General features: G+C 44.4%; 1 protein-coding gene across 3 annotated transcripts in view; it reads right to left on the bottom strand.

Annotated features, from left to right (window-relative positions):
• Positions 1–10,990, bottom strand: part of LOC130910571 (zinc fingers and homeoboxes protein 2-like) — a 40,003-nt gene extending 29,013 nt beyond the window's left edge. For 2 of the 3 annotated variants that reach the window (XR_009061875.1, XM_057827990.1), the window contains exon 1: positions 10,816–10,990. Coding sequence is in view for 1 of the 3 variants with exons in the window: in XM_057827990.1 (XP_057683973.1) it covers positions 10,816–10,956 (141 nt within the window). In the remaining 2 variants the exon portion in view is untranslated. The other variant, XM_057827991.1, reaches the window with a different exon arrangement.
• Between the last annotated feature and the right edge of the window lie 2,879 nt (positions 10,991–13,869).

The raw sequence follows: 13,869 nt of genomic DNA, 5'->3' as shown, positions 1-13,869 counted from the left end.
ATGCATTATCGGTGAGGGACCCGATCCACCCCACATCCTGCTTGGTGATGACACCATAGTGCATGTGAAGAGCTTCATTTATCTGAGGTCCGCGCTGACCGATAACAGGGATCAGCGGTTCTCTGCCAGAGAGCCCTGGTAGCCTCTGCCCTCCCGTCTCTCTGGAAACCATTCTGGCGACACCAAGCCATCCCAAGGAAGACGAAGCTCTGAATTTGCAACTCCGCCGTACTCTCTATTCTCGTCTATGGCTCTGAAACATGGCCCTTAAACAAGACACCGGCCGCAAGAATAGATGGCTTTGACACCAGGGCTCTCAGAACCATCGAGAGAATCAGGTGGCCCCAGCAAATCTTCAACGAAACCCTCCGATCCCAGACAAATCAGCCCAGAGCCCCCCGCCTGGCTGCACAGCGCCACATCCGCTGCCTTGGCCATGTTCTCCATCTTCCTCCTGACCACCCGACAAGAGCCATCCTGAAGTTTGACCCAAAGGCTGCAGGCTGGAGACGACCACAAGGAAAGCCCCGCACTCGATGGCTTGACACCATCTCGGATGACCTCCAACAACTTGGAGTTACCTTGAAGGATGCAAATCTACTGGCACAATACCGCCAGTACTGGAGGGGCCTAACTAACTTGGTCAGCTCTACGCAATGGGACGGGAAACCAGCCGCAACACAAGAGCTGTGATGATGATGATGATGAATGCTGAGGCCACCAAACCGGACCCCTCTAAACAGAGGGGTCCGGTTTGGTGGCTCGGGCAGCGGGGGGAGGGGTGGGCGGATGTGGGGGTGCTGGGGTTGGTCTGAGGCAGGGGTTGATCAGCGCCCTGGCATTTCCCCTGCGGCCGGTGGTTCTGGCAGACGGGGCCACGCCTGCCTCTTAATTCACGCAGTCCTTACTTTGCACTGTAAATATTTTTCACCCTGGCACCTACATACTCATTCATGCCTCCGGGGAGAATCGGGACGGCTCCCGGCTCCCCCTTGATTTTAATGCATCACACACCAAGGTTGTGGGATGGACCAACATATTCACAGTTAGTGTAAACGTTCAATGTATTTCTTGCTGTTGTTTGTGTTTCTTATGTCTCTCTCATCTTTTCTTGTTCCCCCATAACCCCTTCCTGTTTGCTGCTTTGTCTTAATAAACGAGGTATGTTGAATGATCACAATGGGAGTATGTCATAGTCCAATGTGAAACATTAAAACTGTTCAAACCAACCGGACAATCAGACTTCCATTCTCCATGTCAAACAGCTGAACTTTTGTGTCCGCAATTACGTTCGTTCATTCACACCCCCCCCCCACTGAAAATAGATTAGACATCTAGTAGCCAGTTCGATTAATCGATTTTGAAGCAAATGGACTTTTCTGGTTAAAATGATGTTAAAAACGTTCAAATCGGTACGTTCAATTCTCAAAACCGCACCATTTTGGTTTATCTAAGCCGCCAAAGCTTCCTCTGCATTTCCGCTTCCTCCCACGAGAGGGATCCGTCTTAAACAACAAGAACAACAACCAACTGACTTCACTATCAGTTGACGGGCCAGCTCCCGCAGCATTGTGCCATCCCTTCCGGAAGGAGGCCGACACAGGCAGGCAGAGCTGTGATAAACTCAAAAACACGCTGCGTTCTAACACCGGATTTAGGTTGAAACAGGACGAAAATTGTACTGCATACAAGCAGGCAGGAGTGTTTGAAGAGTAATTTGGTCGAGAATTCAAGTTAATTATTATTATTATGTAAAAATAGCACCATGCATGCACTTTGAAACGTTGTGAAAAAAATTAAATGAATGCAAAAAAAATTAGCCCAACATTAGCTTGAGATATTTACGTAAAATTAATGAAAACTGCCTGTTTTTTGCTTTTAACCAAGGAAGAGTGTTTTACGTTCATATCTCTAAAAAAATCCGGAATTTACGAGATATTTATTTACAAGAATTTTCAACTTAAAAAGGCTCTTTGTTTTGTTAAGGCATGTTAATTGGTATTTCATGCATTTATTCAGATTTTCAAATTATATTACAGTCTGCTTGGGCAAATTTATCATCATCTATCGCTATCGAGGTAAACCTGCTCAATTTACCGTGATAAGTACGTAAGGCCATATCACTTAGCCCTAAACAGTAAAAGCGCATTTATGGAGACTTATGACTTTTAAACATTTTTAAATTGCTGTATCTTTCATGTTTTTAATATTTTTTTGTAATTCAAAGCAAAAAAATCTTTCATAAACTGAACATTTCGTTGACAGGAGTGTTTGTGTGTCGAGGTACCACTGTATTACCAAACCTGGAGCATACGTTTGTCAAAGAGGTCAGAAATATGTCAACGCTTTGAATTTGGCTGCTTTGGCAGGTGTCTTCTATTGTGTGTTAATGGTGGCCTGTGATGCAACTGGAGTGCAACAAATGTTGCTGCATGAGCAGAAACAAGTACACGTGCGATCGTGTGTGGATGTTTCAGGCGCCAGCAACAACTCCTCAAAAACTCATCATCACTTCGTCATGACACACTGATGGCTATTTTCCAAGCCTTTGCAATTTGAAAACTCTATGCCAGCGGGCGGGGTGGAGTGTGTTGTGCAAGTGTCTCGGCGGCTGCGCATAAGAAAACAAGAGGAGCACTCAGAGAGCAGAGCTCCTAAGCAGCCAAATTCATTGTATTGCCATGTTTGGTAGATTGGGCACTCCTTTACGCTGCCCAACTGTGGCTTACATTTATAACCTCATTCCCCAGTGGCCAGTTTGGTCACCGCTAGAACTCGGCCCACTCCCCCAGCTCTCAATCGATTCCACTTGTTGTGTAAGTGCTATTTTAAATAGTAGGAGAGATTGTAATAGCCCTGTAAAGAGATTTACTAGTTTCGGCGAGAGTGAAATTGTTTTTTGCTGGTGTGAACTACAGTTTCACACAAACGTATATCAAGATCTCATTTAGCTTAGCAATTGGAGGCGTGAGATCCATTTTTCCAGTGCCCCAAACTTCCAAGAAAGCGCATTTATATAGGTTTCTCCGGCTGTGACATGTGTCTACGTCCACCAAACAGAATGCGGTGATGACGACAGCACTCGTTGCCGCCGGGAATGCACCCTCCCAGTGGCGGTTTTAAGTGGGGGCCACAGGGGCACTGGCCCCTTTTCTAACTAAAATGGTCCTTAAAATGCCCCGGTTCCCATTTTATTACACAGCATGTTTTAACATGCTCGAGAAACATTATCTCATTCTCTCTCACTTCAGAAAACGATTCGCTGATTACCATGCAACTTTTGTGTTTAAAATGGCTTTTCAAAAAAGTGATTACATTTATTGTTTCATGTATTGTATCGTTACTTGCACACATTATGATTAAATTTGAAGTATTACAAACTTGACTGTTTTTTTACCAGTAACAGTTTTTACTGCCTCATGCTGGATAATCTGCATATTGCCTTGTTGACCAAAACAAACACAGAACAAAGATGGCAGCTACACTTGGCCCCTGAGGGTTACACGGGGCCCCTGTTTCAGAAAAATCCTCACTCAAATTCTGTGTAGGATGACAGCACTCCACTGGCAGCATGAAATAGTCAACAATTGTTGTTTGAACATTATACATTACATATTATATCTGTCCCGACTAGTCAATGTCGTCGACGTCATCGAATACGTAAATGCGTCAACGAGCACAACATCCCGTCGACGGTTAATGAAGGGTTAAAAAATATATGCTTGGAAAGTTGAGAATGTCGGACGCTCGGTATGCAAGCGGGTAAAGTGGCACTAAGCCAAAAAAAGTGCACCAGAGTGGCCAAAACATTGACTTATTTCAACGACACAAAGGAGGGTACTCTGTTGTGTCCCGTCTCTTCAATGCCAAGCTTGGCTACACCTAAAGCGCCATCACCCAGTTGTAATTTTGTAAGAGGACAGGAGACAACAAGCTGGTAGATCGTCAGTCAGTCTAACTAACTAACTAACTAACTAACGACATCGACATGCATAGGCGGATCTACTATTCAGGTGAAGTAGACGATCGCCTTAGGCCCCCAACCAGTAGGGGGCCCCGAACCAACTGCCCTTGCCCTAACGAGCAATGGCTTGGGCCACCGGAGCCAGCAGCACCCCCAACTATTCGTCATGTATAATTATGTCAGCATACCAAATAAACAAATAACAAAACAAAAAAGAAAGCCATTTGAATGCTGCATTTATATTATCTCTCCCCACCACACACGCACTACAATGGACTCTTCCACAATGACGGACTGAGTATCAGTCGCTTAGCTTCATTTAGCGCCGTTAAGCATCGCTTAGCTCCGCTTAATTGTTCGTTAGCTCCGCTTAGCTCTCCCGCGGTTTTCACGCCACTAAGCTCGCTATTTTTACAGCTCACTTGCTACTTTGCACATCGGCTATCGTTTATTTCGAACACATGAGCGAACGTGCTCTCCATGAGAGCCAAAGTGCAGTGAGGGAGCAGTTGAGAACAGGCCTCTAATGCCTCTTTTAACTTTCTTCTTCCCACCAAACATAAAATACACGACAGCGCACCCTGTGGCGAAACAATGTAGTACAGTTCCAATTAGTCAGACAATAAGACTCACCAGCTGGTTAACAGCAAAAGCACGTCATGTTTGTCAGAATCGTCATATAAATAATGATATCTGGAATTAATCCCACATAGTTCAGAATAATATAATATGTTGAGTAACTACTACATAATACAGATTCTACACTAAGAATAGCTTTCAAATGACACTCTTCATGACAAATATGATGGTGGTGGTGGCTTCATGACAAATATGAAGGTGGTGCGTCCCCTTTTGCCGTCCCTGAAGGCCGGTTGATGAGTGTGCGGGTGGCCCGGGGACCACCCTGGATCCCAGGGGGGGGACGATGGCTCCTTTGCTGGGCTGCGGGAGGAGGGATGGGCTGCGCTGAACCGCCCACCCCGGGTTGGCGTCCGCGTGGCGTCTGCGTGGCTGTCGCGCCTGGTGGGGCTCGCGTGCGGCTGGATGTGATAGGGCGCGCTCGGGTGGGATTCACATGACTACTGGGTTCTACATCACAGAGCTGATTTGTGTACACTCTCTCTCTACTCACTCTACTCTCTGTACACTCTCTAAATGTTTTTGTGAATTAATAAGCTTCAACAAAAATTTCATTGCTAAATTACTAAAAAAAAAAAAAAAAAAAAAATTGATTAGTCTACTAATTGTAAAAATAGTCGACTGAATAATGGGGAGAAAATTAGTCATTTGGGACAGCTCTATAAATGTTTATAGAATTGGATTACCTGCACTAGATTAAAGTTTAGCCGCACTTTTCATTAAATCTGCAAAAAAAATGTTATTCAAGCAAATTGTTCCCTTTTGTGATTATTGGCCCAATAACTTGACAAGATGACCTGGGCCAGTGGTTTCAATAGTGGGGCCGATGAACTTCAAAAAGCTAATTTCCCTTATTGTCTACCCCTGACCTAGCTTGCAAGTTTGAGTTAAAAAGGATCATCTCTGATCAAGTTATGGTGAAATTCCTATTTTGACCTATGTGACATTTGACCTCAGGACACCAAAATGAAATCACCTCCTCTGTTTCGTATACAAAGCTATTCCGCAAGTCGTTAATACTCCCTTTATTCTTTCTCGAGTTATCTTGAACACGGACAGACGTAAGGAAGAAACAGAATACCTGACTCTGTCCGCCTTCTACCTCCCAGCGGAGGTAACAATTTAGCATGTTCATGAGACGGTCGCAAAAAGGCAGGCTAGCCGGCCTAATATGCGAAGGGCCCATTTCCTGGCTCGGAGCCCATCTTTAGTGGACCCTGCGGGTGGCGGGGTCTGGTGCCATGTAAGGGCGCATTGTTGCTTATTTTTAGTTCCTTCTTTGCCTTTCCTCGGGACGCTTCTGCCCAAACCGGCTAATCCGGAAAAGGCGCCGGCTCGCCACTCTGATGTCAGGCACTCTCGTGATAGACTCTCTGCCTTAATAGAGGGCGTGGTCACACAGCCCGCCGGCCTAGGCCAAACCAAACAAACGCATCATGTGAGGTTTTGAAAGCAAAACGTTGGAGTCGCGCTGATCACTCGTCTTCTTTCCTCACTGAGCCAAGACGCATCGCTTACAGTGCCGTGATATATAGCTGTGAATTTACATAAGTTTTTCACTAGTAGACGGCCGTGAGGACTTGCAGCAAATGAACGAACATCATCCCTCTTGCTTCAAATGGCTCAGACATCTGGTGCCGTCAATATGCAACCAATGAGTCCAGCGCCAGAGTAGAGGGCACTTATATGGGCGTCGCCAGACATATTTCACTTGGAAACGTGCCACAGTATTTCACCGGTAAAAAAATAAATAAAATACTTTGGAGTTTTAAGTGTAAATTTAATATAGTCATATTACTCTATTCACTCCATATACACAATCTGCACATGGTTCCTTAATATAGTAATTTATGCACGTAACTTTGGATGTGATAGGCATACAAGTTGATATTTCCACTCTTTCGGGATATGCTGTATTCACGTGCATCATGAGATCTGAGTTCCCAAGATGTAAAACTGTTCTGATGCGTTGTAAATCCATAATGTGGGATAAAAACATGGTTGCTACAAAGAAGGGCAGGCTATTTTATGACTCAAACAATCCATCACAAGTTGAGTGACTGTTTGGCGCTTTCTATCGACACCATGTAACAGACATTCTTTTTTTTTTTTTATTACTCCAACAACGCGTGAATGCAACATCAATATTACGGTGCGTGTGCCAAACTGCCAATCTTACAGTCGACAGTGCAAATTACATCTTCCCACCTACTTTACAAGTTAGTGCCAGATAAACTGCCCATCCTTGTTGTTTTTACCTCTGTGTTGACATGTGTTTGGTCGCCCATTCCCATGAATTGTGACTTTAAATGGTTCAACTTTACCCTTTACGCATCACGCAGTTAACTGCGGTAAACTACTCTGGTTGCCAGTCGAAGTAGCAGATTAACTGCCTTTGTTTAGCTAACTAGCTATGAGTACAATGACAATTAAATGCGATTTCAGTAAGAGGGTCTCACTCAAGAGCTTTGTCTAATATTGTGTTGATATGATGTGATATTTGAGCTTTATCAATACTGAATGTATTTATTGCTATTTGTTCTTATGACCAAAATGAATACAATCAATCTGTATGTATTAATTGCCTATCTTTGGGATATAACGTCCTACAATTTTGTATGTGTGCTCATCGTAATTTCCAGCTGTTTTACAAGCATTTTATTTGTTACTGCAGTTGCTGTAATCTGTAGCAAGATGTATTATTTTTTATTTGTATTTGACTCAAACCACATTAGTCTTGCAAATTGATATCAGAAAGTTATTTGCTCACTGCAAGGATAAATCTGCAAGGAGGAATGAAAGAGGTAAGCTTGGTAACCCATCTAGCCAACATGAACCTCGTTTAGGTCACAACTGGTGCTGCAACGATTAATCGATTAACCCGAGTAATTCGATTAGAATAAAGATTTGAACTAAAATTTGCTGCTTCGAGTGTTTGTTTAATTAAAGTGGCGTTGTAATGGTTTGTTTTGAAAGTGTTTGCATTTAGTTTTATTGATTTGGGAGGATACACTGACCTCTAGTGGAAACAGTAAATATGACATAACTCATTTCACATGGCTGAATCCAGCTGCTCCCTGTTAAGACCAACGCAAGCTAAGTGTTTCAGCTGATGTATTTTTATTGCATTTGTAAGGTGGTTTAGCCATTTAGCCGTTTGTTTAGCCCTTCGTAGTGTGGTTTAGTATTTTGCTGTTTTTGTGGAAATATGTGTTTCAGCCATTTTTTAAGAGCCTTGAAAAAAACGTGACCATTTGCTATGCAAGTTAGCCAATTGTTCTTTTGTTGTACTTAGATCCTCATTTATTTACAGTATTTTTTATACCGTTTGAGGCTCAACTCAGGTATTTTAATTTTTTATGTTCCTTATCCGATTATTCTATTATTCGGACTAACTCATTCATCGATTAATCGACTACCAAAATAATCGATAGCTGCAGCCCTAGTCACAACCTACCAGTTGAAAAACACTGATTAATTGCATAACACTTACAGTGTTATATCCCCATTTCTGTCCAAACAATGTAGAGCTGCAAAGTTTAGGAAGAGGTGAAAGAGAGATGGAAGTTTATGAACATGAGCTGAGGTCAGGGGCGGACTGGTAATCTCTGGGTTCTGGAGGATCACAGAACGGCCGGTGTCCTGGACGGCCGGCGGCCGCCATTCATTATACATCACTGTTTTTATCCCCCCCACCCTCTGATTATCTACAGTTCGCATCCAATCCGACAGATGGCAGCAATGCGCCTGGCTGTGCACTGCCAATCTGATAGAAGAACGATGAAAGCACAGAGTTCATTGGTTCCTTGTGGAAGCAAAATAGCGACGAGCGTCAATATGGATGGTGGTGGCAAAAAAAGAAAAGAGAAGGGGTGGCGCGGAGAAGGTTAGGGAGAAAAAAATCAAGAAACTGGAGAGCCAAGCATTAAAATGTCATAAATTGACAAATATTTTCGCAAGCAGCAGTCTGGCTGCAACGGCCACGTCGGGTAACAAGTCAACAGCCCAGCCCCCGACGATGGTGAGTGTGGGAGCGGCAGCCGCTCTGACTTGCAGCCGGTGCAGGGAGAGAGAAAAGAAGAGGGAGGGGGGTAATGATATGGAAGTTCCCCAGACAAGCGCAGGGCAAGTAAGTAGGGATCAAGAGGGTTACTTGCTCGGTATACTGGCAATTGTTATCCACCAGGTAGCTACATTTTAAATGAAATAAATGACAATTAAAGAGTTAGTGCCAGCTAGCCCATGTACCCGTTTACAATCGTGTCAAGTTACAGTATGCTAGTCCTACTATCACTCTCCTAAGAAAAATATTTTAGCTGTAAAACAACGTATGCACACGCAGCAGCAATATTAATTCAGAAGAAATATAACAAAATATTAATAAAATGAATGGTTTTACTTTAAAGTTTAGGTAGTTAAATTGATGTTATATATATTATTAATAATTTATATATCGTTTTGTTTTCTGGTTAATACTTTCCAATGATGGTTATGTATACAGGATTTGTCTTGAAATGTTTATTGTATTTTCTTTGAAATTTATTATTTGTATGGCAAGATTAATTATGGCAGGGGTCTCCAAACCGGTCCTCAAGGGCCGCTGTGGGGCCTGTTTTTTTTTTTTTTTCAAATGATCGAGTACCGACAGTTTAACCAATGAAGTTTCGGCTAAAACAAGCAGCACCTGACTGCAATCAAAAGATTACACTTGTAAGACATCAGATTGGTGCATAGGTGTTGTCTTGTTTTGTTGGAATGAAATCCTGCGCCCGCTGCGGCCCTATGTGGAATGGTTTGGAGACCACTGAATTATGGCATAAACAATGAAGTCATTTTATAGACAGAGACATATAGAGATATATTATAATCAATTGGATACATAAAACTTGCTTTGAAAAATAAATTCTTTCATTTGTTTATTCAGGTTGATCATAGAGCTAGTACAGAAAATGAATGGATCAGCCTTGCAGTACTTTGAGCGCCCCAAGTCAGACAGTCACAGTCTAGACACATTTTCTTCATTTTCTCTCAAAGTGCACGAAATTGATGCATTTTACAATAAAATGTAAAAAGAAAAAAATTCTCCCCGCGGGGGCATGCCCCCGGGGGTCTGTGTCTCCCTTCGTATAGCGATTCTTGTGGGCTGGGCTGAGTCAAAGTCCAGGGCTGCTTTTTAGTCCCAGTCCGCCCCTGGCTGAGGTGAACTGACTATCAACAAGGGATATCTTGATTTTGATTTTAAATAGTGATGATTGAAAAAAAAAATGTCACAATTTGACTAAACTTGTATTTTGATTCGAATATAAATAGTTTAAAGCGAGTTTTTACAATAGATAAGTGCTAATTTATTTATTTATGTATTTTGCTCGCTTGCCAGTGCTGCGATGTGCCCCAGTATTGTATTAGGTCTAGTGACGCCCCTGGTCACCTACATGATGTGACTCTGTTGAAATGCAAAAGTCACATTTGACAGTTTGACAAGAGTGGATAGCACCCTCCACGTACAAAGATCCATCTGTCTATCCATTTCTCGAGTCTAGCGTCTCCTTACGACGGTCGGGGGGTCCTGGAGCCTATCCCAGCAGGAAAGGGGGTACACTCACAACTGCTTGCCACCAGCCAGCGTCAGCACACGCAAACATAGGAGAGAAAAATACACAATCGCAGAACGTAGCCAACGCGCACGTAGAGAAAACACACAGACACACACTCAAGGAAAAAACACGGACGTTCACGTACGCGTGCGCGCGAGTACGAGTTTACCTCGAATGACCCCGCTGGGCTGGCTGCTTTTAGCTTAGCATCGTCACGCGCTGAAGAACCGCTAGAGAAGCGGGACCAGCGCGGCTCGTCCAGCTTGAGCTAAATAAGTTAGCTTTTATAGAAGCTACGCGGCTAATGCTCTCAATGCACTTTCGCCGGTCGGTCGGCAGACTGACTGAGGGAAGGATGGGGAGGAGGGGGTCTTGACCAAAGTTGCCCCCGAGAAGAACAAGGGGCGCTCGCCCGCGGAGCCGGCCTGAAAACACGCAGCTGTCAAACTCGGACGGCTATGCTGCGACGTCCACCGAACCAGTGGACGGCGGCAGCGGGCAGCGCCGAACCCTGTCGGAGAAGTAGGCGGCGGCCGGCAGGCGACTACTCTCTCACTTGCTCGCACCTCGAAGTTGACGCGAGTTGGACACAAACGGACGAGCGACAACTTGTCTTACCTGCCGGTGGCCGGAAGCTCGAGCTGTCGTGTCGCAGTAAAGACTGAAGCAGCAAGAAGCCGCGCGCACACGCAAGCGCGTACAAAAAAAAAGTCCTCGAGCTGCACGCCACACCACGTGACCTCCTACGTCATTCCTCATTTGCAAAGTTGACGGACCCGCCCCCTCCCGGAACCCCAACCCGAGTCCGCGTGGCGCGGAGATCGACTTGACGTCTCGCCTCCTACTACGTCACGACCCCGGCGCGCTGTTGCGTCAACGAGCGTCCGCTGGATTTATGACGCGTGCCAGGGCGACACCTGCCCGTCACCGGTGGGACTACATGTCCTGTGAGGCCGCCACGTCTGACCCCGGGACGTGATTCACGACGCATGTTTTTTTTTTTTTTTTTTTGGGGGGGGGGGGGGGGGGTCGGCGATGACGTCGGCACGTAAAGGAACCCGGCGCGGTTGTCGTGCTTGCGCTAGGGTGGGCGCGGTCCACAGAGGACAGGGTCAGGTGAGGTTGCCAGGCAGCCAGCGGCATCCAATAGGAGAAGAGCTTGGCCTTGCTGCTTAGCAACCCCAAGCGCAGCTGCCTGAATGGGGCCAATGGGGCGAAGACGTGGATGGAAAACAATAAAATGGTCAAGCAATAAAAACACAAAGAGGAAAACAAATGTTCAAACACGCAGACAAGGTGGAGATGCGGAAAGAATGAAGACCACGGGGAGGTGACGAAATGAACAGATTTACCAATGACGAAGAACACAAGTGTGACAGAATAGATGGAGGCGAAAACGTGATTTTATTAAGCCATGAGCACAAACATTTGGTCAAGAAATGAAGACGTGAAAATTTTGCTCAGCTAAAGTGACAGTGGCTAAAGAGACAGTGGCAGAGCAAATGTGAACAGGGTCTGCGTGCGATTAGTTATAAACGGGCCTCCCAAAGTCAAAGTCCAGCAGGTGGGGATTAAAGTGAGAAATTATTCACGGCCCCTCCGCACTTTTGTCATACTACAAGGTGATTGTCCAATGTGTTGGGCGGTGCAAGCGGAAAATTTTCTGCAGGCCCCTCCAGACAACCAGCCGAACAAGGGGGATTAGAGATATTTTAACATTTAGACACTATAGTCCAGCTCCGCGCATCATGGTAACTATCTCTCTGACCCTACCCTCGCCTGGAACAGGGTATAATTTAGCATTTAAAGGGGAATTTCAGAATTTGTGACATTAGGCTTAAAGTGTCTGTAACACGAAAAAGCATGTTTATTTCATAATACACATGGTATTTTATGCTCCTGAATGATATGTATGATATGTGTGTGGAAGCGATCGCTATATTTATTTAGTTTTTTTAATCCCGCGCCATGAACAGTCTCGAGTTGAGAAAGAGGGTGCTGTGATGTGTACGGAGGAAGGAGTCCTCTTCACTATACAGCCGTACTGTTGTATGAGATTGACTAAGGATTCAGCTGATTTTGCGGATTAATACGTTTATTTTTCGCATCACGCCAGCCAAACGGCTGCAGAAAAATCTTGCTGTATGAGGGAGAGGCGTGTGCGCCTTTTTGGGGTTTCAAAAGTTTCCCATTCACCGGTGGATAATGGCCAAAACAAGCCCTACTACCGTGGGACCATGGGACTTACGAGGATGTGAGTAAACATCGTGTTTTGTATTATGTCAAATACTGGGATCATTTTAATATGGAGGTGGCTTGCATTTTGTGGCTGACATGTTCCTTGTCCCCTTGGCCGACAACTGGCGGCTTGTCGCATACCCCCCCCCCGCCGGGCGAGCACTATACTCGGCTTTTGCACTCTTCGTGTGCCCGTTGTTCTGTCAAATTTTCCACCCGGTCAGAAATTGCAACTTTGTGTTAAAAATAGCTGCGAATACAGCGATTACAAAGTAAACACTACAAACTTTCTTTAAATAAAGGACTACTTATGTTTGATGATTGATAGGCATGTAAAAAGCTCTCCTCATGCACATTAGCTGCACATACTAGCTGCACAACAACTGCAGCCGCTCTCCTCCGGGTAACGAGCTATAAACTGCTCCCCGCTGGGTGGTTTGCCGATCGGCAAAGACGATCGACAACCGAGTCGTCATGTCAAATGATCCGGGCTAGTTATGTGTGATTTTCCGCTTCGAAGACTTTGAAACATCACTCGGTGCGGGTTAGCATGTCGGCTAGCTGTCACGCCTCTTGGTTTGTTTACATTCTCACATTGCACATTCGGGAGGTGCGACAGTAAAGATGAAGTCGACAAGTTGACCATTATGGAGTAATTTTGCCATGTCGTCCTGAATAAGTGCATTTTTATTATTTCATATTCTATTTAGCACAAGACTGTTATTTGTCATGACCATGCCATTTATTTAGCAATTGGGGAAAAATAAGAATATCCTGTAAAAATATGGAAGTAGAGAGACAGAAACAATGACATTTTGCAGCTCTCTTCGTCGCGTTTTCCTCGTTGTGAATAATTCCCCCTTGACGGGCTGACTGGTCCTTCTCAAGCCATTTATTTAGCTATTGGGGAAAAATATTTGAATAAAAAGAATATCCTGTAAATATATGGGCGTAGAGAGACTGAAACAATGACATTTTGCGGCTCTCATCGTCGCGTTTTCCTCGTTGTGAATAATTTCCCCTCAATGGGCTGCATACTAAATCATATGAAATCGTGACTCCGCTGACGTCATCCACCTGTTGGGGACGCTAGAGCCCTATCGTGGTAGGCGTGGCTAACCGGCAGATTAAAAGACTAATTTCTCGTCATCTGCGCTTTGCTAAATTTTTGTATATAGTGGAATCGTCTAAAAATATGATTCTAATTCACATAATAATCCTATTTAAGACTTTTTTCTCCTGTCATACGCACTTTAATCTTTGAGTTAGTGGTGGGTTAATTAGTTGGTGGTAGAGATGTCCCGATCATGCCGATCGATCAGGTCCGATCACGTCATTTTCAAAGTATCGGAATCAGCCCAAAAATATCGGCCATGCCTTTTTTTAATATATATATATTTTTTAATTAAATCGTTTTCTAAATGTATTTAACGT

Source organism: Corythoichthys intestinalis, chromosome 22, assembly GCF_030265065.1.
Source record: "Corythoichthys intestinalis isolate RoL2023-P3 chromosome 22, ASM3026506v1, whole genome shotgun sequence".
Lineage (NCBI taxonomy): Eukaryota > Metazoa > Chordata > Actinopteri > Syngnathiformes > Syngnathidae > Corythoichthys > Corythoichthys intestinalis.
Note: the sequence above shows the minus strand (reverse complement) of the source record. Positions and strands in the feature narration are given on the sequence as shown.